At 37.7% G+C, this 27,889-nt stretch overlaps 1 protein-coding gene across 1 annotated transcript; it reads right to left on the bottom strand.

Moving 5' to 3' along the window:
• Nucleotides 1-1,172: 1,172 nt before the first annotated feature.
• Nucleotides 1,173-27,889, bottom strand: LOC104399135 (gamma-sarcoglycan-like; the record flags this gene model as incomplete). Its single annotated transcript, XM_010015656.1, has 4 exons — nt 1,173-1,346; nt 2,815-2,938; nt 23,699-23,771; nt 27,770-27,889. Coding segments are annotated over 4 exons (491 nt in total), but the record flags the coding sequence as incomplete, so codon positions are not given.

Genomic DNA, 27,889 nt, shown 5'->3' with positions numbered 1-27,889 from the left:
GTTTTAAAGAACAGACTATTCAGTACAAATCTAGCTACCCAGAGGTGTGCAAACAATTTATTTGTGTTTAGTGCAACACTGTACAGGGGAACAGGTCTGCAATTGTGTTTCTCTACAAGGTCAATAAATGGTTTGTCAACTCTGGTGAGCATTTATTTTGTATCCAAAGTCCTAATGTAAAAAATAATAAAGATTAGTTTTACTCTCTCCGTTTGTGATGGAGTCTCGGTCTGACAGGATCAGAAGTATCAGTCAACAGCTGCAGATGGAAATGAAATACTCCTCTTAATTGGATCCTGTGGGCTGCAAAAAAGGATTTTGTTCCCCACCGCCCAAACAGTTCCTTGTGTCAGACAATCTGGAGCCATGTATTTTTTTTCTTTTCTTTTTACTAGTCCAGCTGGCAGAGCAAATTGCCTTGTTGAATTAAAACAGGGTTTAAATGAGTATGACAGTACAGGCAATAAAACAAACTTCTGCTATTATAAAATATACTAACATATTTCTCCATTGTATAGTGAACAGATTTGAGACACGGGTGGCATAAATGACTCCTGAAGCTTTTTGTATTGGTTATTTTTATACAAATCTCGGTAATAAGCAAATCAGCATATATGTCGACAAATTAAAACAGAAAGCTATTAGCAAATTAATACCTTTTACACAGAACTTATACAAATACCACATTTTTCATGTCTTGTGTTATTGCAAGAACAAAATTGCATAGACCATTTGCTGGCACTTTTCGAATTCCCCAACTAATGCTTTGTCTTAGCATTATTCCCTCAATCTAATTTCACCCACTAATGCAGTAAGTGTTTACATGTAGTGAGAGAAAAAACCCACAGAGCTCAAAAATATTAACAGTGACATAATCATCTGACTGAGTAATAGTTCAGCAAGGAAACATATTCCTTTTTTTTTTATGCTCTCCATAAGGCTGTTTTCAAAGTGTTACTGATAAAACATGTAATTTGATTCAAGTCATTCTTTTGAAGTTGAAATGTCATTTGTGCTCTTCTTCCCTTTTCACCCTGTAGTCCAGAATTGTAGATACAGATCTGTTTCCTAACTGAAGTACTTCGTGTTTAAAACTGAAAATTCTGCTTTTGGTAATGCTTTTCAGCAGTAATATAAAAATCAGACTATAGCAAGGTGCTTTTTCTGGTACCTCACTGGCAGACACGGCTGTATTCATGGCAAGTGGAGCCCACACCGGCCACTGACAAATAGAGCTTTCCATCCGGACACACACAGATTTCGTAGAGCCCCTGAGAAATACCAGATCCACCCCTTGTACCCTCAGGCAATTTGGGCAGTCGCACAGTTTCAGCATCCAGCAAAAGCTAAATGGGAGAAAGCAGAACAAATGACCTTGTGAAGAGATAATAATGCAATAGTGTGCCATACAACAACCTGACTGCCTAGGCAGTGATTTAAGAATAGCCTTCTACTCAGACTTGTTATATACAAAGCTTTCTGAGACTTAGGCTCTTAGAAAACACTAGAACACAGGAGAGGGATAAGCTGGTGCCCATCCTTCCTTAGCAGAGACCTCATGAAGTTCAACAAGGCCAAGTGCAAGATCCTGCATCTGGGTTGGGGCAGTTCCAAACACGGAAACGGGCAGGGTGATGAGTGGATTGACAGCAGCCCTGGAGAGTACTCGTGGATGAAAAGCTGGACATGACCCAGCAATTTGTGCTTCCAGCCCAGAAAGACAGTAGCATCCTGGGCTGCATCAAAACGAGTGTGGCCAGTAGGTCAAGGGATATAATTCTCCCCCTCTAGCCCACTCTTGCTGAGACCCTAACTGGAGTATTGTGTTCAGATCTGGGACCCCAAACATAAGAAAGACATGGACCTGCTTGAGCAGGTCCAGAGGAGGGCCACAAAGATTCTCTGAGGGCTAGAGACCTCTGCTATGAAGACAGGCTAAGAGAGCTGGGCTTGTTCAGCCTGGAGAAGTGAAAGCTCCAGGGAGATCTTACAGCAGCTTCCAGTGCCTAAAGGGGGCCTACAGGAAAGATGGGGTGAGACTCTATCAGGAAGTGATAGGATGAGTGGTAGTAGTTGTAAAATGATGAAGGGTAGATTTAGATTAGATATTTAGAAGAAATTCTTTGCTGTGAGGGAGGTGAGACACTGGCACAGGTTGCCCATAGAAATTGTGGATGCCTCATCCCTGGCAGTGTTCAAGGCCAGGCTGGACAGGGCTTTGAGCGACTTGGTTGAGTGAAAGGTGTCCCTGCCCATGGCGGGGTAGGTGGAGCTAGATGACCTTTAAAGGTCCCTTCCAACCCGAACTATTGTATGGCACGAGACAGAGCCCCTGCCCATACACTGAATAGGGGCGCGTAGGTGCTGCTGCTGCTGTTGGACCCAGGTCTGTCCGGGCCTGAGTGCTTAAGCTTTGCAGCTGTGCCAGCTGGTTAGGGATGGACATATAGGTTGGTCCAGAGTTCTTCTGTGGAAGAGCTGGCAATGTACACTCTCACAAAGGCGCTAAATGGTCTGCTGCATGAGGCCTGCTGTTGCTGACGGGGCAGATCTTGATACCTCCTTAATTTAGCAGCTCTGGGGCTGAGTGTCTGCTCTAGGACAAGGACCCTGATTGGGTGCCTGGGAATGACTGTGCTAGTGGGGAGATGGGTGCTATTGCAGGTTTACTAGAAAGCATTTCTCTAACCTAACACAACATTATGTCAATTGATGGTATTATTTAATTTAACCCATAAATAAAAGTCTTGAAGTTAGTTACATTCAGACAGCACGATCAACCATAGTTATAAAAACAGAAGGGCTTGTACTCACCACACCATCACTGCTGTGCAGTTTGATATCCATTTGGGAAAGAGCTTCGATATTCCCAGCTTGCGCTTTGATATTAATTCCTCGTGGTGCATCCATACTCAAAGATCGAGTTGGTGATTCCAGCCTGAAAGCAGGAGCAGGAAATCTGACAATAGCACATTCTCATATGTTCCTTTATTTTTGAAAAGTAAGTAAACTTTGAACAAGCACTTGGAGAATCTCGCCTGAAGTCACATGAAAGATGCAGCTTCTTTTTCCTTCAGGCAGACTTGCAAAAGGAGGAAACTATTTGAAAACACCAAAGTATCCCGAATGAAAAATATAGATGAATTCATGATACAAACATAAGGTATTATTTCAGAGATAACTTCAGATTATTTCAGTATAACAGTAATTTATTCTTTAAAACTGAAACCCATTTTATATTCTTCAGTTTGAATTTATTTTCATTTTTGACGTAACAAGATATTGAAATTAATACAATTAGTGCAGTCTGGAAGTTTTGTAATCAGCAAGAGTTTTGACACTGCTATCACACTCTGTGTGTTGTTTAACTAGATAGCATCTGGAACTTAAGACCCAGTAACTTCCTTTGACATAAAAATTATGCAAGACAGAAAGCTGCAAACCCTACAATGCCACAAGATGGCAGGAAGGTACTGCATGAGCTGAGTAGTCACCTCATCAGGTCAGCTGCGCAGGATTAATGATTTTTGTTTTGGAAAGAGATAAGGCTTTGTTCTTCACAATTTTGTACCATTTCCACAACAAGTAGCAGGGATAAAAGTACTAATTAAAAATCAAGAGATGGAAAGAAAAAGCCCAAGCTCAGCAACAAGCTAGTGATTATATTCTTTTGACCATCACCTAGAACTGCTTCCTCAGGAAACATGGGGAATGGTGCAAGATCAGAGCTGATACCTACCGAGTTTTGTTCCTGATGACAACAGCTTGAATTTTATACTATCAACCAATATTAAACAGGTGAATATTAAGCCTAGAGAAAATTAACCAGTAGTCTCAGTTTACTTTATATCCATGTTACCTTCTCTATTCTGTACGTTCCCTGGACACATAGAAAGTGATGCAGGCTTCATCACAATGCAGAACTCAGACATGTGTCCCTGCTCCCAGGTCTGCATGTGCTCACCCACCCTGTCTTCCAGAAATGCAGGGGTGGTCACGTATGTGTGCATGCACATGTATGCACATGCACTCCCAGCAGATGCTGTGTTGGGTCCATGCGTGCTCAACAGCTGCCAAGCTGGAGGAGTGGAGGACTGTGCCCCAGCAGGTCCTTTACTAGGTGCGCATCAGATACTAAGTGTAAACATTGACTCCAATCAATCACACAATCGTGATGTGACTGTCTGATGGGTTTCATTCGCTCAGACTGCTTCAGTTCTTCCCTTTTTAGCAGTTATTTCATTAAAACTAGAATTCAAGTCAGTTGTGCTCGTGAAAAACTTCAGTTTTATCTTAGAATTCTAAAGAAGCTAAATCCAGCTGCTGTCTTAAAACCTAAACCCATGATATCTGACCACAGTCAAGCACAGTCACTGAAACTTCCTTTTTTATGCCCAAATCTGAAAATAACGCAGGCAATATTGGCTTATCACTGCTGGCCAGAAGCAGCAGAAGATTCTGTCTTTGATCTTCAAAAGTCCCTTCTAACCCAAAGTCCATGTTTCTATGATCTGCCTCTCCCCAGCATCTCCCGGGTTAATCACTTTCGATCAGTTTAAACTTTAGACTGATAACTTAAATTCCTAGCAATGGATAACTGCATCATGGATCCCTATTGGGACCATAGTGATAAAATAGTTTGATGCCTTATCCCATGAGTCAGAGATGGCACAAACTTCAGTAATGATCATGCTGAGTACAAGGGCACAAATATGAGTCTGTTCTGCATCAGACATCTGATATAGTGTTAGTAATATTTACCAAGCAGTGTTTGTGATTTAACAACTCTTCCATGACTTTTTGCTTTAGATTTACACTTTTATGAAATTGGAAATCAGTTTTTCCTTCAATGATTTACACAGGAGGTCTGCTTCACGGGAATATTTTTTGATGTACATTTGTATGCCTCGTATAATGAATAATCAAAGCCTGTATTTTCAATATTTAGAATTTAATATATTTTCATGAGTTTGTGTCAAGGTAGTTGACTGTTGTTGAGTTTGTTTTAGCAAAAAGCTATAAACATTGAAATAGCTCATGGGTTTTTGTAAAGTATTCCACCTATGTAAGTAATTTATACGTAGGCATAAATTTTTATTTTTAAGCTCCAATAAATATTACAAGAAGGCAGACTGGGACAGATTTTTGAAGAACATATCAGACCTGGAGTTTGAAAAGCAATCAAATACCGGAGAAATATTTCCTACTTTCTACCAAAATTAATGCTGGCAAGAAGCCTACAGACTTCAGAAGCATTTACAGATTTATGATATGACTTACATACAATTTAAATTACATGGAAAAATTACATTTGCTATATTAATCACAATCCTAAATTTCTGCTGTTTATACATGTCCTATTTCTAGATTTTCTAAGGGCAGATTTACCTAATTGAGTAGGTCATTGGAGCTTCCTGGAGATGGAAACTACAGTGAAACTTAAGCAGTGATTTTAAAGCCTTCTGGAAGTACAATGTGTGAGATTTTAGCAAAGGCAACGTTCAGTAACACTAATGATGTGTTTCTTCATAATGCATTCAAAGCTTCAGTGTCTCAAGCGCAGATGTACTAAAAGGGAAACAGGCACCTAGTGTAGAAATGAGGTGATTGAGTTGAACCTTGACTTTGAATGTCCCTTCTCAGTTCCCAGTAGGTCCTGAAGACATGTGACTTCCTCAGCCCCTTAGATACTGACCTTAAAGTTGCCTAAAATTCTTCAGTGGTCCTGGCACTGAGGTACTTCCATTAGGTCACTGGTGGGCAGGTTTGTACTTCTCCTGTATGCTTAAGGGTCTAGAGACCACAGAACTACCCTAGCGGAAGAACTGAGTGAAGGAGAATCTTGTATGAGCTCAGGGTGTCTTGGAAAGATATGAATAGAGCACTGTAATTATTAACACTGGTGGTGTTTTAAATAGACATTTATAAAGCAAAATGGGCTTTTTTTTTTTTTTTTTTTAAATCAGTGACCAGTGGATCTAGTTTAAACAGATGACGGGAGGAAGCTGCTCTGTGCTGTGAATGATTTGTGTCAATCAGCCAGAAGATACACCACTGTGTGCACATAATGGCTGATAAGAATGTTTCAAAATCTATTCCCTAAGTAATAAAAGGAGAAAGAGAGTAGGCTGGGCTGAGCAAAACGTTAATGTGCATCCCTCGAAAGTCCTGGCAAAAGAATTCGGTTTGCTTGCAAATGCTAGAGGGTGCTTGGAGACTGAGAGGATAGAAACTGATTCATAGAATCATAGAATAGTTAGGGTTGGAAAGGACCTTAAGATCATCTAGTTCCAACCCCCCTGCCATGAGCAGGGACACCACACACCAAACTATGTTGCCCAAGGCTCAGTCCAGCCTGGCCTTAAACTCCTCCAGGGCTGGAGCATTCACAACTTCCTTGGGCAACCTATTCTATGATTGTCTTAGAGGTTTTTGTCATTTTACAGTGTTTCTTTGAATTTGGGCAGTAGAATGATGAAGGAATATATTGTTATCAGTCTTTTTTTTTTTAATTAGAGGCATATAAATTACATTTAACAAAATGGAGTGAGGATCTTTATCATCTAGCAGAATTAATCTATGTAATGTGCTGTCCTAAATGAGACGTGTCACAGCCTGTATCTCATTTGGGAAGATGGATTCTGTACTTTTGAGAAGCTTCTACGTACTGTGGTAACTGCCAGGGGTCAATTAGCAAGTGGTGTGGTGCAAGAGGAATTGACTGGAATGGCACAACATCTGATGCCAAGGACCTGACACCCCCATTCTATCTGTCTAGAGGAGTACTCTGTACTAGCTGATGCCTGACCCTGAAGACTTCATGCCCAGAAAATTTGGAGCACATTAAGTGTTTCCCCAGGGAGCATAGCTTTCAGGTTCATTTACTCCAAATGTCACCCTGCTCATGTACCCCAAACAGTTCCCCAGTGAGAACTAAGATGTGGGGAGCTCAGAAGGCAATTGGGGGATTTCCCTCAAAAGCATGTTCCTAATTTGAATTAAGACACTCACATAGACATACCCATGGAACGTGAAGCAGCGTAAACCACACCTAGGCCTACTTGCAGGATAGGTATTTTGCCTTAGTCTCCTTCACTCAATCCCTGCATCCACCCAGAGTTTTATTGGCAAAGCACACGGAAACTGCACAGTGTCAGCTAATGAAAGGCAGGGAAGGGTGGGGGAGTAGATGGTCCTTGATGATATTCATAGCTCTGTCATCTTCTGGATATTGGTCCTCCAGTAGTCCACTGCAACTAAAGCAACGGGTTACAAGGAAGGTAGTATTTTTACCACTGTTCTCTTGTTTTTGGTAAGATAGTTCCAGAAGTTGACTATACTGTCTTGGCTGGCTGCTGAGGAAATCTAGTGCTGAGGTGTGCAGAGTAATTAATGAAGGACTGTGTGAAAGCCTTCTGAGAAAACCTGGACAGCATCCAGGCTCTGCATCTGAAACCACCCCAACAACTTAAAGTCTTGTAGTTTCCCATCTTTTCCTATAATCATGTTGCTAACTTGTGGAGATAGCAGATCACCAGAAATTGCTCATCTGGGTGTTTAGGGAGGCTGTGAGGGGAGTGACAGCCTGCTGTGGTTGTGATAAAGCAGCAGCCAATAGTGTCTGTGCATGCTGCAGGCATATTGATCTCTTCTTTCATCCTGTTCTGGCAGGAGACGGAAGGGTATCTTGCTGATCTTGTAAGTACCACAATGCATTAGAAAGCTGGGGTTTAGTGCTGCAGAAGGAGTACCACAGCTTTATGGAGCCCAAGTTTCCTACCACAATGTGGGGTTACTTGACTCTTAGAGCAGGACAGAGGAACCAGTTTGTTCGTGTTCCTTCTGGCCAGTTTTTGTACTTTCCATCTTAGGAGTCAGCGTGCCTCCTGAATTCAATTCCTTGGTCTGATTTGAGATGAAAATTCCTCACATGTATGTCTTCCTCCCAGCATCTACCAGTGGAAGACCAGGGTTGCCGTAAGTGGACTGGACTGGCAGATGGACACCGCTTCTAGAACTGTGATGCACTCAACAACTGGTGTGCCCATACATGCATACAGCTGACTTTTTTCCCTTGCTTTTTGGTTAAAATAGTGTAATCAATTTTACCATGCAGAGAAGACTATATGAAATGTGAACCTGTCACTAAAGTATTAAAGGTATGGTAAAGAATTTAGCAGTGTATAGGGACTTAATTATTAGAGTTAAGTACGTTCTTGTATCAGTAAAGGAGAAATACCTATGTATTTTAGCCCTGACTCAGCCTTAATTAAAAAAAACAGGGCCCCTGTACAGAAGCAAAAATAAAATATCAAATATACTGGACTTTTTCATTATATCAGATTATTTCACAGCAGTATGTTAGCTTAGACCAGTAATAAGATATTGATCTGGTGTCACCTATATGGTGGGTATTTTTTCTTTTGCGAAGCTCTTTTAAATACTCAAAGAACACAAGGTGGGTCCAGGCAGAACCTAAATGCTGGCTAGTTCATAATGCCTTTTCATTAAAAGTCTTTCACAGATCTTTTCAGCACTGATTTTTATGAGAGTTCATAAAATATACTAATCCATCACTTCTACTTCTCTAATATACTCAGTCTTCCTCCCATGTGCTTTAGTACAATTAAAATAAAAGGATCCATGCAGAAGTGCCAAATAAATATATATATGTATAAAGGTTTGATTTAAGAAGTCAGTCATATGAGGGGGCAAAAGACAGTGAAAGACCCCACACCACTTTCTGTCAGTCTTTGTAGGACTGAAGATGCTACTTCACACTTGTTCTTAGGCATTAATAGGGGCATGGAAAACAGTATTAGAGAAAAGATTGATGAAGTAAAAAGAGAGGAGATAGATAGATAGATAGATAGATAGACAGACAGACAGACAGACAGATAGGTAGAAAATGCAACTCCTTGGTCAGGCAGGACTTGCCACTGTTGTAGCCCTACTGGCTGCCTTGAATCACCTCCCTGTCCTACAAGTGCCTTAACACAGGAACAGGACAACCTGTTCCATGATCTCCCCAGTCACAGAGGCTGACAGCTTGGTAGTTCCCAGGGTCCTCCTTTCTACCTTTTTTAATAATAGGTGAAATGTTTCCCTTTTTCCAGTCAACAGTGACTTCACCTAACTGCCATGACTTTTCAACTATCATGGAGTGGCTTGGCAACTACATCAGCCAATTCCTTCAAGACTCTGGAGTACATCTCTTCAGGTCCGACAGACTTACAAATGTTCAGGTTTCTCTTCTTGAGAGAAACAAGAAGAGTTAGGAGAGCAATGGCTACAGGTCTTACCAAAGTCTATAAAGATGCAGAAGCACTTAGGCTGCTTAGGGGACAGGCTGTGAAAATGGGGCATAGAGCATGAGATGCTGCTGGCAGATAACCAAGACATATTTTCACACTGTTAAGGAAGAAACCCTCATAATGTCCCTGGTGTGCAGAAAAGTCTTGCCATGAACACCTGCCCTTGAGTTCAAGTCTGACTTTGAACAGGTGAAAGGGGAACAGAAATCAAATTAGGCAGTGACTGGAGCTTGTGGAGCAGAGGAAGAATAGAAAAGGTAGGAAATGAAGTTAAAAAAACCCCACCAACGCAAGTAAAAAAGAGGGAAAAGGAGAATCTTTAACCTGTCAAGGAACTGATGTTAGTCAAAAGTCAAAAAAGCAACCTAAAAGGATTCTGTGGGCTTAATTGGCCTTGGTTCTCTGTAGGTGTCTGCTTTCAGCCCTGCTTTTTGAATGCATGTTAACCTTTAAAAGGCAATAGGAGTATATTGGCTTTTTGATTAGTTTGAAAGCAGTCTAATTCACTGGCAGTGCAGCTACACATTGTAAGGAAGCAAACCATAGACAAAGCATGCATTAGTTACACAGGAAAAAGATTCTCAGCATTTACTTATGGTCCAATATACAGAATTTTAAACCATTTTCTCTCTTTATGAGGAAGCTGGATTCCTGTTGACATGAGCTGAGCAAAACTAAGCTGGAGTTCTAGAGGCAGATAGTTAGCAGCAGGTACACACTAATGCCAGCTGCCAATTCCAACCCATAGTCACTTATCTCCCAGCAGCTTGTTGTTTTGAGGTCAGACAAGTGGGGAGGGTGATCAGGATGTGGCAAGAAGAACATGATTACCCAAAGCTATGGATCTTGGTGTTCTGCCTTGTGGCTTTTGGTTGTTTGCCAGCAGGTCCAAAGGCAAAGAAGGACAAAACAACAGGACTGAGCTCTCAGTCTTGGTATATGCCTCATTTCTCTTTTGTTTTGTAAAATTGCTTTCTTTGGAATGGCTCCTAAATTACATCTTCTTACAAACAGGAAAGATGAGTTTCACAGCATGTTCCAACAACCACGTATATCTTAAGGACATGGGATTATTATTATCCAACAGTAAACTCTAATAGCTCTTACTGAATGTCAAAAACCACAAAATACTAATAACTCATTAAATCTTCTTCCCTGATCAGTTTTTGCACAGTAATGGAAACATAGCAGTTAGTTAAGCCTTGGCACAAAATTCTGATTTGACATAACTACTGTAAGTCTTTCAAATGCTGACTGATTTTTCTTTCACAAATGCACCATTTTGCATCACACATAGTAAATTTCTTCCTTTAAAGGTGCAATAATTGCTTCTTAGGATGATGCTGTCTTCTGTATTCCTTCCACTCTCTTTGATACCCTAAGTCTGAGCTTTACTGAGTGAAACTAAATGAACTATAATGAAAAAAATTGACTGAAAAACAGCATCCATTTTCCCCTGTCAAGTCCATTAGTTGGTCAATGGTTATACTACATCACCCCAATTATTGCAGCCTAGTTAAAGAAACCATTTTCAAAGGGTTATTGCTCCTGGGAGTTGCCTGCATAAGGATGCATACTCTGTTTTACCTACAGATACTGTAGTATCTTCTGTGTAGATACTGTTTTATCTACAGGTCACAGAATCATAGAACAGTCTGGGTTGGAAAGGACCTTAGGAACACCTAGTTCCAACCCCCCTCATAAGCAGGGACACCACACACTAAACTATGTCGCCCAAGGCTCTGTCCAACCTGGCCTTGAACACTGCCAGGGTTGGAGCATTCACAACTTCCTTGGGCAACCCATTCCAGTGCCTCACCACCCTCACTGTAAAGAACTTCTTCCTTATATCTAATCTAAACTTCCCCTGTTGAAGTTTGAAGCCATTAGCCCTTGTCCTACCACTAGAGTCCCTAACGAAGAGTCCCTCCCCAGCACCCTTATAGGCCCCCTTCAGATACTTGAAGGCTGCTATGAGGTCTCCATGCAGTCTTCTCCAGGCTGAATAGTCCCAACTTTCTCAGCCTGTCTTCATACGGGAGGTGCTCCAGCCCTCTTATCATTCCTGTGGCCCTCCTCTGGACTTGCTCCAACAGCTCCATGTCCTTTTTATGCTGAGGACACCAGAACTGGACACAATACTCCAAGTGAGGTCTCACAAGAGCAGAGTAGAGGGGCAGGATCACCTCCTTTGACCTGCTGGTCACGCTTCTTTGGATACAGCCCAGGATATGGTTGGTTTCTGGGCTGCAAGTGCAGATGAAGTCAGCTTATGTCGAGTTTCTCATGAACCACCGCCCCCAAGTCCTTCTGCACAGGGCTGCTTTGAATCTCTTCTTTGCCCAGCCTGTATCTGTGCCTGGGGTTGTGCCCCAACCCAGATGTAGGACTTTGCACTTGTCTTGGTTAAACTTCATGAGGTTGGCATCAGCCCACCTCACAAGCGTGTCCAGGTCCCTCTGGATGGCATCCCTTCCCTTCAGCGTATCAACTGAGCCACACAGCCTGGTGTCATCAGCAAACTTGCTGAGGGTGCACTCAATCTCACTGTCGGGGCCCTTCTACTGAATCCCAAGTTAGTCTATTGTTCATGTCACAGTAAAACGTACTATGCAAACTACTATGTTCATAATGCATCAAAAATAAATAATTATTTAAAATTAAAAGAGAACTTTTTCTGCCGTTTCTTTGAAGTGTATCTGGCTACTTTGTTACAGACAATTTTACAGGAAAACTTATAGCAGCACAAGATACAAGAACCGCACTTTCAACTTAAGTATGCCAAGGCTACTATCTCTCCACGATAAAGTTTTTGTGCTAGTAATAAAAGAAGATGATCACCAGCACCTCATGAAAATACAGAAAAGTTGTCTGATAATATCAGGAGAAAATAAATAGGGTACAATTGAATTCACAGAAACATACTGTGAGAATGTCTGTTTAGAGGCAAGTGTACATAGGAACTGCATTCAAGAAAAATTACTTGGCTGAATGAAGCAGCTGCACATAAAGTACCTCATTTTTCTAGTAATTCTGAAGCTTTTTAAAACATCTTCAATAGCACTATGTTGCAATTTAGAGACTATAAAATAATGGAGCAATTTGTTGTAATTTGCTTTTAAAAGTCACTTGTTTCTTGACTCTCTTCTGCTTATTGCTTAAATGGATTAATGAAAATGTCATTTTGGAAGGTCTATCATTTTGTCTTCAATCACACAGGAAAGTCTCAAAAAGTGCTGGGCTTTGCTGGTAGTTTGTAACATCTCTGACCTCTGAAAAATAGACAAATGCACATTGTAATGCATGAAACATACCAAATACTTAAGTAATGGCAGAGCTATTCTAATAATTACACAAGGATGTAGTAGGTCCTGCTTTTCCTGGCAGCCTTCTTCCTTGGGACAATAACGTTCTTGACATTTACATACACACAAATACTGTCAGTCCTGATGTATGAAGCACTAGCAGTTGTTAGAAGAGGGCTGCTAATAGTAGTACAGAACTTTGTATGGCATGTATAATACTGCTGCAGGATTCTTTCCTTGAAAAAATAATGCCTTATAGAAAATAAGATTGTCAAGTATCAACACAGTGTAAAATGCTAATAATGTAGGGTGACTGAGCTTATAAAATAAACTCTCAAATATGTAATGGATTCTGTATGATCAAGGAAATCTCTTTTAAAAGTTGCTGTTAGCTTTATAGCTAGATTTTCGAGAGGGCATAACGTTTATTAGATTCCCCTCCAGACGTCTGTGTTCCTAAGGGGTAAGAGCACTTCATTACTCAACCACTTCAGGGTTGAATTCTCAACTCTGGAGGGGAAAAAAAAAAAGGACCAATGAACCACTTTCCTATTTCCTTTTCTGCCGACTCTCAGGAAGCAGCTGTCATACATGACACAGCTGGGCTTATGGTGCTTGGCTGAAAGAAGTGGAACTACAGTGAAATGATAAAATCTCACTGCTACCAATGGAGTCAATATTTAATGAAGAGCCACTTAGTGGTGGAATGAAGAAAACAAGAAGATAGATCACGAATACTCACTAGGCTCAACTAAGCACAACTAACCTCTTGGGAATGAATTTTCTAAAGCTGAAAGATGGCCTTACAAAATCTTGAGCCACTGCAGTAATGGATTCTTAGACTCTGTGAGTTTTACATTAGACAATCATTGGATAGAAATAAAATAATAGTCAGGTGCTATGGATATATTCATTTGTCCACAGATAAATTTATCCATGTTTAATCCTATATTTAAATTATTTTATCCATGAACTTATTAAAATCTTATAACTCTTAACAGCTTGGATATGGAGTCAAGTCTGTTACTTGCTCTACTGATGAATCAGGGTTCCTAAATTTTAAGTACTGCAATATCAGAGCTGAAGAACCCAAGAAAACAAACTAGATTGTGTTCCTCTAACGAACTCTTTGTTAAGAACTCCATAAAGAAAAGTATAAACAAGATAAGATTTTAATCCTTTCTTGTGCTTCAGGCTGTGGGCAATCTGATGACCCAAGATTTGAAGACATGAGAGAGTGTGCTGTTTTCTGCATACAAAGTTGCAGATTTGCAAGCTTTAAGAAAGAAGTAAATTACAAAAAGACATTGGAGATGAATGGTTCAGAGCAGTACAGAAAATCAGAAAAACCCTCAGAACAAGAATTTCTGGAGTCAATGGAACAACTGTAGAAGATAACAAATATAAATGTAAATACAAGCATGGGAGGCAGATGCAGAATTAATAAGATTAGTATAAAAAAAATCTGAATTTGATGCAGAAGATATGTAGAAGATATGCAGAAGGTTTTGAAGAAAGAAGAGGTTCAGAAAATTGACAGCAATTAAAACATTAAGACTATATTTTGAAATTCTCCAAGTCCTTAGTGAGTATAAGATAACTATGTTTTTTTCCAACTTAGAAAGAAAATGCACTTCTTTTAGGTAAATACAATGGTGTCATGACTTTCCTGAAAAGATGAAGTTCTAGCATGGCCAGGGCCTTCAAGCAAATTATTAGCTTCGAAGGACTCATTACCTTATGCCTGATATCAAACAAGAGCCATTAATTGGCAGCATTTGCTAATCCTAGTTACAAGGTTACATAAACTAATATTAACATTTTAGATTAATTTATGGAATATAGGGTTACAAGTGGAAAAGTTTTACTCTGGGATTTGATTTCCCAGAACAGTGCATGGCCTTATTTGTTATCATGAATTTTCATTTCTTTAGAGAAACGAAACATGGCATGGCCAGTAAGTGCATGATTCCTCTAAAAAAATGTAGTTGCTTATAGCAAGGAATATAAGTGATCCCCTGTTCACCTTTCAAAATGAACAGAGAGAAATAGGCACTGCTAGGGCATAATTATCCTCAGATAGTTTCAATGTCTTTGTTAGGATAAAAATGTAATACACCCCAATGGTGCTTGTTGCCTTCCACCAAGAGGTGATGAGATCTGAGGTAGATAGCTACGCTCTAGGTGTCTAAATGAGTTGAATCAATTCCAGGTGAACTATCTGCCTGAGCAGTTGTAAACCCCTGTGTCCATGCTTCACATGTATCAGTCTCTTTGAAAAGGCATCTGTGTGCGCGGCTTGTGGGAGGATCCCTTCAATGAATGAATGAATGAAGTAATGAATGAATGAATGAGTGTTTCTGCTTGAAGAGAGGGGAATTCTAAATCTGGATGAGCATCCGAGATGATCCTCTAGTTCTGGACAGCCTGAATATATAAGAGCAAAATGGTAATCAGAAGTGTGTGCTGAATTATCAGCTAAATCACATGCATGAACAGTGAAGAAATCATTTAGGATCAGCCAAAGTGTTAGGCAGATACAGATGAGGGGATTTTAACTTACTCCACATGTATACGAAGTGTGGTTGATTTTTAAAGAAGTGGTAATTTTGGGGTTTTTTTTGTTTTTTTTTTTTAGCTTACTTTGTTTTATGTTAAAAATGATAAAGGTTAAAGGGCAGATCCCTGAGGCACTCCATTCCTTTTGGGTGGCATTCTTAAATGTTGGGAGTATTTGCTGCTCTTGAAGATGTTGGCTGGTATGTTCTTCAGCGTATTTTCCTTTAAATTAAAAAAAATTCTCATAATTTCTTTTTATTTCTTGAGATAGCCTGTGTTCTAAATTTGCTTTGTATTTATGTTCTAAATCTGAGTGGGAATAGATGATTCCAGTAAAACTCAGTTAGATTCTGGATTCAAGGGAATAGTTCAGCATAAGCACGCAGGCACTAGCACTGCTTATGGCTTACGGGTGATCTCTGTGCACAAGCACAATTACAAAGCCAGATTTGAGTAACAGATGTTTCCAGTTCCCAAGGTTTTGGTTAACACAACTTATTTTATGTAAGCAATATAGAAGAAATATTCATAGTATTAAGACAACTGCACTTACATGTTCTCTTAGAAAGAGAAGAAACCAGTGCCCAGTTTTAACGGTACTTTGAGAGGACTATAAAAGTAATTTAAAAACGCCTATAACCTGTTAAAAAACACAGAAGATAAGATGATGTGTTTACTAGTTCTCCATCCATCTTAAATATTGAGGTGTTTTTGCCTGTTTGTCCACTGTCACTCAATGCAGAGTTCCTGAAGGAAGGAAGACTGAAGATCAGAACTGAGGTATGATTAAAATAGAAGCTTCTCTTAAGACTGACAGTTGTGATAAAGAGTGGTAAGCAGAGCTAATTCAAAACAGGTCTCTGTCATGACCTCAATTTTATGATTATATGATGTGCTGACTCTCCAGGTAATTAAAAATGGCCAAGGCCCCACTGAATGTGATTGAATCTGGCACATCACAGATGTTCCAAGCATCGCTATCTTTTTGAAATGCCTTTAATGGTATTAAATAACTTCTCGTATTATAAAATCTTACTCTCATATAATAACACTATTTGTATCACTGTTGTAAAAAATCAGGTTAGTATTTTAATTATGTGTATTTTCACAAAATTATCTTCCTTGTTTAAATTTGACATTCATATATCTCAACCAATCTTCTCGTTAATATACAGAAGCATAAAAAAATTTCAAGTAACTGGCATTGTTCACTACATGTTGCTCATAGTTTCCACTTGTTCTGCATTAAAAGGAACACTCTAGTGAAGAGGGCTTGGCTTCCCCTCTTGTGATTCGTTAGTACAGTGTCTGAATGTGCCATACTCTCATCAGATTCCTCACAACTGAAGTATCACAACTGCACACACAGGTGGAGGGGGAAGAGTGAGAACAGTGACAGTGCATATGTATAATGTATCTTGGAAGAATTACTGTTATCAGCAAATGCTTCCCTTTCTTCTAGTATTTGCCATATGTACATCCTCATGCTAGGTGACTCTTGTTTCCTGTCTGATAGACGAGCAGAGAGGTATGAGGTGAAAGATAACGCAAGGGATGCTCTACCCAGCTCAATGTTAAGTCTTAGACCAGTGACAGCACAATTATAGACTTACAAATATTGCTACAGGTGGTCATCTGCAAGGTGTCTGTAACTTTGACAGTCATTAATGAAGTTTTCGTGGTAGCTTGCGCTCTGGTGGGGTATGCTGTAATCACTGATGACAAATTCCCTTGGCAATCTCACCAAGCAGACTGACATTGTCAGGCATCCAGTTTAACAGCGTTGGTGCAGAAAATCAGTAAAACTTTGGTCTCTGCACTGCAGACATATGACTGCCCCACACAAGACTGTCACATATAAGCAGCAGAAATGACTCTTACTTATCTTAATGTGTTAAGTGACATCTCTGAAAACCTGAGGCTTTAGAAAGAGCATCAGCCACTACCTGACTGTCTTAAACTGAAAGTCCATTATGACAGTGGGCAGAAACCTGGCATGTGTCCTCAAGGAGATCTTACCTGGCAAAAAGGCCACTAACATCAGTGCATGGATTTCCTCTCCTGAGGTATCTATCTATCACCCACTGGTTTCAGAGGCCAGGAGTCCTTTGAAACAGGAAAAGTATTGTAGGAATTCAGGACAGCAGCTCTGACTGCCAACACATCCATGTGGAAGCAGGCTCACTAGGAGATCTGAGTCCTATTACCACTGGTCACCCAATGTTCCTCCTGCCTCAGGAGGGAAACATCTGCAAGAGCAGGACAGACTTCAGATTCAGAGTTACAGAAGGAAGGATGATCTAATCTGTAGAGGTAAGTCTATTTCCTATGGTCATATGGTCCATAAGTAAAATGATATATATGCCCTGCAGGTGAAGCACTATGGTTTGTAAACTAAATTGCACTGAACAAGATTTTGCAAAAATATAGGTGCACATAAATAGCCAGTAATGCAAGATAGAGAAAGCATATTGTGCTTGGAAAATGCTTTTCACTTTAGGATTAATGTTTTCAATTAAACTCACTGCTTAAAAGAAGGCCATAAGTGAAGCAGTACCCAAGCCTTTGCTAATAGGGCATTTTGAGATAGCTGAGTCAGAAATGCTTCTGAAAATGTAATAGATATGATATCCTGTATCATCTGATCATTATGGCTTTTTACAGATTTGAGTCCATCAGATGAATGGAAAGAAATTTTTAAGCTTCCAAAAGAAATATTTGATTGTATTCTTAGTTAACCTGAATGCAATAAAGAATATGAATGCAAATTTATATCTAGGAAATTAATGCCAGGGCTCATAAAATCACATTGCAGTAGAAATATCTCACCAGTCAGGAAGCAGAGATGCTTTACAAATACTGAATCATAACTGTCGACTTACTTCTCCATTATATAATTCATTCTCCTCTGACTGACTGGGCTTTTGATTTACATAATGAGTACAAATAAAAATCACTGTACTCCAATTAGTCAGATGGTATTTTTAAGCAATTAGCATGTAAGCATTAGTATTACAACTATGATTAAGCAATGATTTAGCAAATGTTTTTACCCTGGTTGCTTCTACACATCTCTTACTGGATTTCCTTCATAATTACTACTCATGTGACCATATACACCCACAACTTCAGTTTCCAGCTTTTCTCTCTGTCTTATTACACAGTTTAACCCTAGAAAATACTTCAAATGCAAAGGAAATCATACTACCAGTGCGAAATGGAAAGCATAAAAGTAAGCCTTCATAAAGAATCACGGTAAAGTAGAAGCCATAAGAAAATGGAGTTATTTGATGCCACATAACAGAAGTAAAAATTAAAGGGGACACATTTATTCTGAATATACAGATAGGAAGGTCTACCAGCAACCCATCAGTACAGTAATTTACCTTAACCAAATACTTAGAAGACACATAATTATGCCCTCAAATTATCAATATTCTGTAACATGTAATTCACAAGCCAGAAAATATATATTTTTATGCTTTTAAGCACTGGACATAGGCGTTTTATTAAAATATGAAGCAATGTTTCTAAAATTATACATTTAAAGTTTCAGCGAATGTCAATATTATATGTTTGCTTAAAAAACATCTCTTTGTCTGGGAATTACTGAAGTATTTTCAGAATATACCCACATTTGCATAACATTTTATATATATATATTTATAATCATACTCTGACAAAAGTTGATTCTCTGGAAGAGTGACATCATTCCTGTTATAGTGCTATGCAAATCCAAGAAGGGTGGAAAGATGTGGGTCACTTCTGAACTTGGATGTAAACCCTCAGTTGAAGAATTGGCAAAATGCCACAAACTGACTGTACTAAGTGTGATTTCCCACAGGATTTGTGCTCAGAAGAAACAGTTTCTGGCTGTCAGACATCCATATGTGGAAATATGAGAACAAAGCTAGTACTCATTCATGAGCATTATATTCATTATGCATAGTATGCAGTTACTTAATAAATGGAAAGACGTCACTTTTGTAAGCTCATTTCAAAAAGTTTGGGAAATGAGAATGCTCGGCTCAGAAACATTGTTTTGAGATTTAAAGAATTTTGCTCATTCATTGTTTTGCCTTAGCCATGTAGATCACAAGAAGTGAACAGTATCAAAATGACAAAACTTTCAAGGATATAAAATATAGAAAGAATAAAATAATATGCTAAATAGTATTCTAAAGTGCTATATATTATCAGAAAACTATGTTAGCATCAGACTGGAAAAATGCCTAAACTGAGACACTAGTTTTCGTATCAAGATTGTTATTTGATAACTGGGGATATAAAAGGGCATGTGTGCTGGTATTAAACTCTTAATAATACCAGGAGAGGCTACTTCCAGTATCTAACACAGAACCCAGGGAGAAGCTGGCTTTTAGGAAATTTCTATAAATGTCTCTGTCCACATCATCTAGTTCCATTAGTTACTACTACAGATTTACCACCTACATTTTGAGTTACAAGATATGTGTCTGAATATGAGTTTCATTAATTCTGTTTAAATTACTTTATTTGGAAAGCAAGGTACCCATTTTCCATTAAAACATTGCTGCAATCCAGTTTGAGGTGGGAGCTAAATTCTACAGAAGCCCCTGGAGACCTGATCAATAATAATCAATATTATAATAATGCTATATCACATATAATACAATCATATCGATATTGAATTATGAAGCATCAGTTCAATTCCCTCATTATCCTGAGGGGAATAAAACCTGTATCTGTGACCTCCCTTTTCCAGACTACAAAACTGTTTGGCAAGAGCAAAGAGCTGCATTGTGGCAATGCCTGTGTTGAATGCAAGCGTTTGTACAACCAAATAATCCTCTTTATTTGTCTCCAAATAAAGAGGAGATAACCTAGTGGTCAGGGCATTCATCTGGTTCTTCTTCCAGGATTACTTTTGTAACTGAAAACTCCTGGTCTCCTCCTACTCTTGGATGAATGCCTTAAACAATAACTTGTGCTTCCTATTGCTTGCTCTTCTGTGGTCCCACAACCATACAGAAGATCAGGTTCAGCCATAGGAGAGGAGATATGACCCAGTAAATAGGTGCTTGTTGAGGTTCAACAAGAAAACTTGCCAGATCCTGCATTAGAGTGACAACAACTCCATGCAGCGCTACAGGCTTGGGGAAGAGTGGCTAGAAAGCTGCTTGGTGGAAAAAGGACCTGGGGGTGCTGACTGATGGCCTAACTCTGCACCTGGAAGATGTGTAGACACTCGACTATTTGAGGCAACTGAATTGCTGGGAGAAGTAGGAGTCCAGATATATTTCTGTTCTTACTAATGACAACTAGCTAATTCTAATGAGGTACCTCCTCAGTGCTGTTTTTCTGCATAGGATATTTTTTGGATATATCCAAATCTTCCTGTCGACTGTAAGCATGCCATTGGAAAGTTTGTCGACACTTATGATGTGCAAGACCCTGTTTATAGGTCTCTGCTAGGTCCTACAGTCTTAAATTTTGTAAATGGAAACTAGGTATCTTATTTAGACATAAGAAATCCAGGAAAGGAATTAAAAAGTAGGCAGTGTTATTTTAAACCTAGGAAAGTTCATTTTTGAAATTTCAGTTTTGTTGTTGTAATTCTTTCTACTAGTTGGAAGTAAGTGCAAGCACATCTCTTTATGGGTGAGTCATGAATTCAATCTATTAGACTGAAAAGGACTCTAAATGTTTCCTTCAAATTACGGAATGAAAAGACAGTTACTGACCGCAGTATAATTGCATTGCTCTGTCTCCATTACTTAGCTATAAAAAGATATGTTCTAACACACTTATCTCTTTGTTCCCAGAAAAGCAGTCTATCTTGAAGTTCAGCATTTGGACAGGAAAGCCAGCAGAATGTGTAATTCAGAAGGCCATTTATGTCAGCTTTGTTTCCAGTCCTGCCCTAAATCTGAATGACAGAGAGTGAATGCAGCCTCCGTTCATCTGACATTAGCTGAAAAGTTATGAGCATCAACAGCTTTCCAATCAGCTCCTTGAAACATGCAACTACATTTGAAGTGGATGAGTTTTCTTGAAGCAGTATTCCCTATAGTTAATGCTGCATACCATGGCACTTCATATCACATTCATTTAGCATATCATATTCATATGGTACAGCACAACCACTGAAGGAAAAATAGCAGAAGATTAATCGACAGTGGAAGTGTGAAGATATGGCTTGAGGTGAGCAAATAGGTTATATTACCTATAACTTGGTACTCACTACCTTAATGTGGAAAAGAAGCATATTCAAGTTTGAAATAGAAAAGTAATACTTAAAATGGCATTTTAAATTTTCATACTGAAGTGATTTTCAGTAGGTAGATTCCTGTATTTAACAGTGTGGAATGAAACAGAATCTTTATAAAGCATTAAAAAATAACCATTCATTGGTAAACTTGTTTGAGCTCTTGTACAACAGAATGCATGAATGTTGTTTACAATGACATCTAAGATTACTCTTGAAAGTAAACTTTTTCCAGCATGAGATTTATAAATTGTTCTTTTCTGCCTACATCTTAACTTAGCATCTGCACTGCAGACAAATGCATTTGCTTTTTCATGCTCCCAAGAAGCCTTCCATGAAATCACTGCCATCTCTGCTTTCAGACTTGACACAGATTATGACAGAGAAAAGTAAAAAAATAAATAAAATTAAAGGAACAAGGCATTTTGAACTGCTCTGGGTAAGGGCCTGCCAGGACATGAGTAAGTGGTGTATACATTGCACAGCTTCATGTCCTATATTCAGCATTTTTCTTAGGGTTAAGCTAACTTGCTCTCTAGCACAGGTGTTTAGCAGCTCTTAGGATTTATGTCAAATACTAAGGTCAGTTGCAAGTGTCAGTGTTGATGTGGCCATATAGGTGTTTCTTTGATGTTATAATTATTAGGAAACTTCTGTAAATTCTGGAAGAATCTGTACTTCCCATTATTTTAAGTTATTTGAAGACAGAACTGAATGGGATTTTACTCATTACACTTGAGCTCTGCTAACATATAGCAATGTTTTATATCAAAACACATGTTTACAATTGACATGAAAAATCACTAGAGAGAAAAGCCACTCATCCATGAAGGAGAACTTTACAAGTGATTTGAATTAATCTCAATGAATTTGAATTTCCTTCAAATTATATCCTATTTCAAAACCAGAGGAAAAATTTATAATAATAATAGTTGCATACAGTCTGAAACAGTGTAATTGTTTTTGAATAAAGTGCAGATAAGAACTTAAAATTGACTACAGCATAATGAATGTACGATAAAACTATTAGCTTTAAGCCTATTAAAAAATTAATTGATGATGCATTCGAAGTGAAGTAATAACCACAGAAAATAGTTGATATGTATCCAATGAAAATTTGCAGAGATTCTTGTCTTTGTAATTACAAAATTCAACATCCTACCTTATAAAAATTGAGATAATGACAGGAAATGACAAATTTACAGCATAATGAATCCAATCCCTACAAATTCAGACAATGGTCACTAAAATGCAGAGTCCTACATATTGATCAAAGTCTGTCACATCCAAATTCTAGCACAGTAGAAGAAACACACTTCTGAAGTGGACATCAACATGTAAAAACTAATGTCTTGATCTCATTTGGTCTTTGAATGCACACGTCAGATATCTTACTGTAAGTGTATCTTAAATATCAAGGAGAAAATTAAAAGAAGTATCTTAATGGTCTCCCTCTCATTTGCCATTCTCAGTTTGAAAATTCAGACACCAAGATACAGACAGTGTTTTTGAAAGCTTTAATCATCTTCCATTACCCTCTAGTAGTTATCCCTATCAGAAGAGAAATTATGACAGAAAGTAGCAAACTGCCAAGGTATGAAAGTACAGAAGTATAGTTGTTAAAGAAATCCTCTTTCATTTCAAATCTTTCTTTGAACTGGCTTATAAAAAGAAACATAACATGTTCATGAACAGAACGTAATTCGAGTTTATTACCTCATCATAACCAATTTATAACAAGCTAATTTGGGATACTCAAAATTACATAGAATTATGCAGAAAGAAATGCTATCCTGAAGTAAGGATCTCTGAAACATACAAAGTATTTTATAATGATTTTCTCACCCCAAACAGCTCTTCAGTCATACAGTTTTGCACATTTCCAGAGTGTTCTTACTAGTCTGTTACCTCAGACTGACAGTAGTTTCTAAAAATCTTGACTAATTATAGGCCAATGACCTGCTGCAGACAAGCAACTTCTATTGCAACATAATAGAAAAAGTCATACTTCAGGTTTTCAAAACTGAAAAATAGAAGTTTTCAGAAAAACTTCAATGGTACATTAAGTGGCTTTAAATATTCATCAACAATAAAGGATTCATAATATATTTCAAAATTGCAGAGCAATGTATAATTTTCATTCAAAGCAATAATTTGTTTTAAATTACAGTTTTGTAAATGATGTTGCAAATGCCATGGTCAGAAAATATGTGAATATTTATGGCAAACAATATTTACTTATTAGATTTATGTTTTTATGTATAAATTCTTACCTAAGCTGTTTAAAGGCTTCTGCTTTCACAAGTGGTGTTTCTACAGAATGTTCAAAAAGTGCTCCTTCAGGTCCTGTAAAAAAAAAAAAAAAACAAAACCCAAACTATACTGTAAAAGTTCAAATGGAAACAAAATAGAAACGGTGATTTATATGGCCACTTTGATATTAGAAATAAAGATAAGAAACAATATATTAACAGTTAATAAACCAATTAAAATATAGCTACAGTCCTACTATTACAGTATTGGTTGGAACAACACAATACACAGGTAATGTAAAAATTCATGTGTAAATTTTAAAATGAAATCTAGAAAGTTGAAGACAGAAATTTTAAACTACTTGGGACAACAAAGTAAGTAAGTAAGGTTTTTAAAGCATAACTTCCATTAAAGTTAATAGAGAGAATTAAAATTCCACAAAATCTTTGAAAGTATTACAGACCTAAATATTCATAATGGAAGAAAGCCAATGGGAAATAGCAACATTAATGCACTAGTGACAGGGGTGGTGGTGGTAGAATAAGACTGAATGAAAAGGCTTATCTGCATATTTTTAGCTTTCACCTCTAAGAAAGAGTAAAACCTCACCTTCCTGTGAGAAAAGTAAGTATGACACTAAAACCCCAGAAATAATCTCAGGGCAATTTTTTTTTTTTTTTCAAATGGCCCTAAGTTGTCTTCTTATCTTCATTACCTACTCTATCTTTTAAACTGTAAAGAAATAACATCAAATATGATATGAATGCTACTATATTTACTGTTTTATAGACTATTACTTACGAGTTTAATCCTAAAATACACAAGCTCAAAATATTAATTTTCTTAATGAAGCAAGGTTCATTAACACCCCCAACACACCCTATCAAGCACACACTATCTGCCTCTTCGAAGTCTAACAGAACGTGTATTCATACTCTCGTTTTGTCTCCTACTTACCTTACCTTCTGAGCAGAAGTGTTTAAATCAGACATGCATCTTCACATTGCACTTCAGCATTAGCTACTAAATCTGAAAATCTTTCCATAGAACAGAGCACTAGAAAATCGCTTACTCAGCAAATCTTTAAGACATTATGAAAGACAAGCAAGCAGGACAAGTAGTAAACTGGAGAAAGGGCAATACAATATGCTTCTCCATAAAAATACCAATCCCCTCTGCCCTGCCACCTTTTCTTCAAGAAAAGTGGAGGCTAAGCAAATACATTCTATTAATTTCTTACCTTCTCACCATCAAAATATTACCAAATACAACAGTCATGATATACAAATTCTAATTTGTAATTGTTAAAAAGCTTTTTGTGCAGTAGTTGAGACCATTTTATATATGCTGAATGAATTCTCTTGCAGAGAATTTTATCTGCTTGAGCCTATTTTCTCCCTTCTATGGACAGCCTTCTAGTTGGCAAGTTTGTACGGCAGGCAAGGGAGTGAAAAAGCAGAGTCCTACAGCCATGGACTCTAGCCATTGTACAAGAAGATTCTGTTTCCAGCCAGTCCTGTGACCTCACTCCTACTGCCATGATAATACTATTAGGTATAAAGCAATAATTTATTTGCTAGCTAATACACTGGTACTAGGTGGGGTTTACTGTCACCAATGCCAGCTGAATGTATAAAACCCTACCAGAACAAAATGCTGATGTTCAATACCTCCGTACCAGAGTAATACATGTCTGCAAAAGATGCAGGTCATTACTGAATATTGAAAAGGATGTAACTGAAGTACATCTCCAGGTAGCATTAATTGTCATGAAGGGTTAAGCTGAGCTTCACTTTCATAAATTTAAGTGTCTATGATGTCTATGATATAGGTCTTGCAGATGATCTAGAGGCAAAATTCAGTTACCTAATCATATATACCTACCGTCATTTAAAATACCCTTGTTCATCCTGCCTGGCCTCCAGCTGTCATGATCAAATGAAGTGTCTCTTGTAGAGAAAACAATACCATGTGACGTCTCATACATGCTAAGGTGTTTCAAATACTGCTGGATTCTCACACTTTAGCATCTGAACTCAGCCACTATATTCAAGGGATATGAGTGAGCCATCAAGTTCATCCTGAAGTAGACAACTGCATTTGGTCAGCAGAATAGCTCTCCCCATGCCAGATCTATGTGTCTTCCTCATGCTGTAGGCTACATTGACTGTGCTGACTTCAGGTTCAATTCAGTTGTCTGAACTCGAGCATCAAGACCTGCCTGTGACCCTGTGAGGTATCTGAGATGCTTTGCTGACCTTGATTTTGCCCTTCTTAGGAGAACAGAGAGAGTCTGCTGCTGTTTCATTCTACCATATGGGCCAGAAAACATCTAACTGAAATAGCATGAGGTCAAACATATCAAATTGGTGGAAAATGACAATTCCTGAGGTATTGGATTGTACTAACTTATTCTTAGACTTTTTCATTTTCCCTGAAAGATCCTAAATTATGACATTTGCTCTCTGGTACATTATATTTTAGTTGAAGCATTTCAGGTTTTCCTAAAAATTGCTATTGAGCTTTTCATAATTCACATAAATAACGTGAACTAAAATCAAATATCGTAGATAAAATATCGCAAAATGTTCTTTGTGTATTTTAAGCCTGAGGTATTCTGTTTCTTATGGTACAAGCTTTTTAAAATTTATTTTACATTTATCTTGTTATCTAAATTGTTTAAAAAATTATCTCAGTGTGCAAAGTATTACTAATTCATCCTTCATGCTAATAGTATCATTTAAATCACAGTTTTAATAAATTAATTTGAAGCAAAGTAGGCATGAATCTCCTCTCACTCCTATTAATTTTACACTGAAATAACCTTACTGATTTTAATGGATTTGCTTTTGAATTTTACTACAGTGTAAAAAAGAAACAGGCAACATGTCTTTCTACAGTATCTGCTAAAGTAAACAATTACCCTCGCAGTGTAACGACTAATATTGCACAAGTCAGAATATATGTTTTAGCATAACAATTTAAGCTCATGTATGAATTATTTTTGCTTACTTTGAGCAGAGATAGACTTTTCCAAATCAGTTAACAATTATGCAGTTTTTCATATCTGTGTTAAACATGCTTTTCTATTAAAGTTTAGCATCCCTTGGGCAAACAATAATTATTTGATATGGTTTCCTGGTTAAACAAAGTTGTAATTTCAATTAGGTTAAATAATAAAAAATTTAAGATAAGACCCTCAGGCGTAAACAAAATTTATTAACACATTTATTATAACTTAACTTTGGCTTTGAAACACTAATTGTATAGTTACTACATTTGTAGTTTTGCACAGTGAAATAATATGAATATATCAATTCAAATTAAGACCTCAAGATTTCAGAGGACCAGTAATTAGCAAAAGTTAAACATGATGTTGCAATCAGGTTAAAAATATTAAAAATGCAATTGAAAACAAATTACAGTATATTTCTGGTATTTCCTTTGATGGCTTAAGGAGAAATCACAACTCGATATATCTATTTTAATGCAACCATTTACCTGGAAAATGAAGGTTGACTTTATCAGGTCATATAAAAGGAAATAGCTTTTCCTGTGATAACTGTGACATCTTATTTATTAAATGAGTACTTTGGCAATTTGCAGAAATAGCCCAAGACAAACTTGTCTTTGAGAAATGACATTTTAAATATATTATAAATAACATCTTGTGACATATGTCTACACACAAAGCAGAAATATAGTGGCTTTCACTTTGAAAGATAAAATCACATAAAAATATCAGAGAGAGTCTAAAAATGCTTTTACAAATAAAACTCAGTACAACTCATTCTGTATTATCTAGAATTTTTTCAGCCTCAGTGTGCACTGGAAATACTAAATAATTCAGAAAAAAATTTCAACAATCACTAAACCAACATATTTATTATTTTACTGTGATAAATATTATTTTACTTTTAAAAGTTCTCACTGTTTACTTATTGAAAAAGTTCAGAATATCTTCAGGTTTCTATCTGCTAATGAGGTAAAACCAAAACATGCATTCACACACAATGATGTATTTAAAAATGCCATTTTTATTGTGTTTTTCTTGTGGCTACTATTTGGGTATTTCTCAAACTGTTACAAACCTGTGACTCGAAGTTTATCTGTGCCAATTACAACCTCATTTTCATCCACTGTAAAAAGTGGTTTGCCATCCTTTGAGTTGATCTGAAACTGCTGACCGTGAAATTCTACCATTTTAGGAC

The sequence above is a fragment of the Nestor notabilis genome, unplaced genomic scaffold, assembly GCF_000696875.1.
Source record: "Nestor notabilis isolate BGI_N333 unplaced genomic scaffold, ASM69687v1 scaffold23755, whole genome shotgun sequence".
Classification (NCBI taxonomy): Eukaryota; Metazoa; Chordata; class Aves; order Psittaciformes; family Psittacidae; genus Nestor; species Nestor notabilis.
Note: the sequence above shows the minus strand (reverse complement) of the source record. Positions and strands in the feature narration are given on the sequence as shown.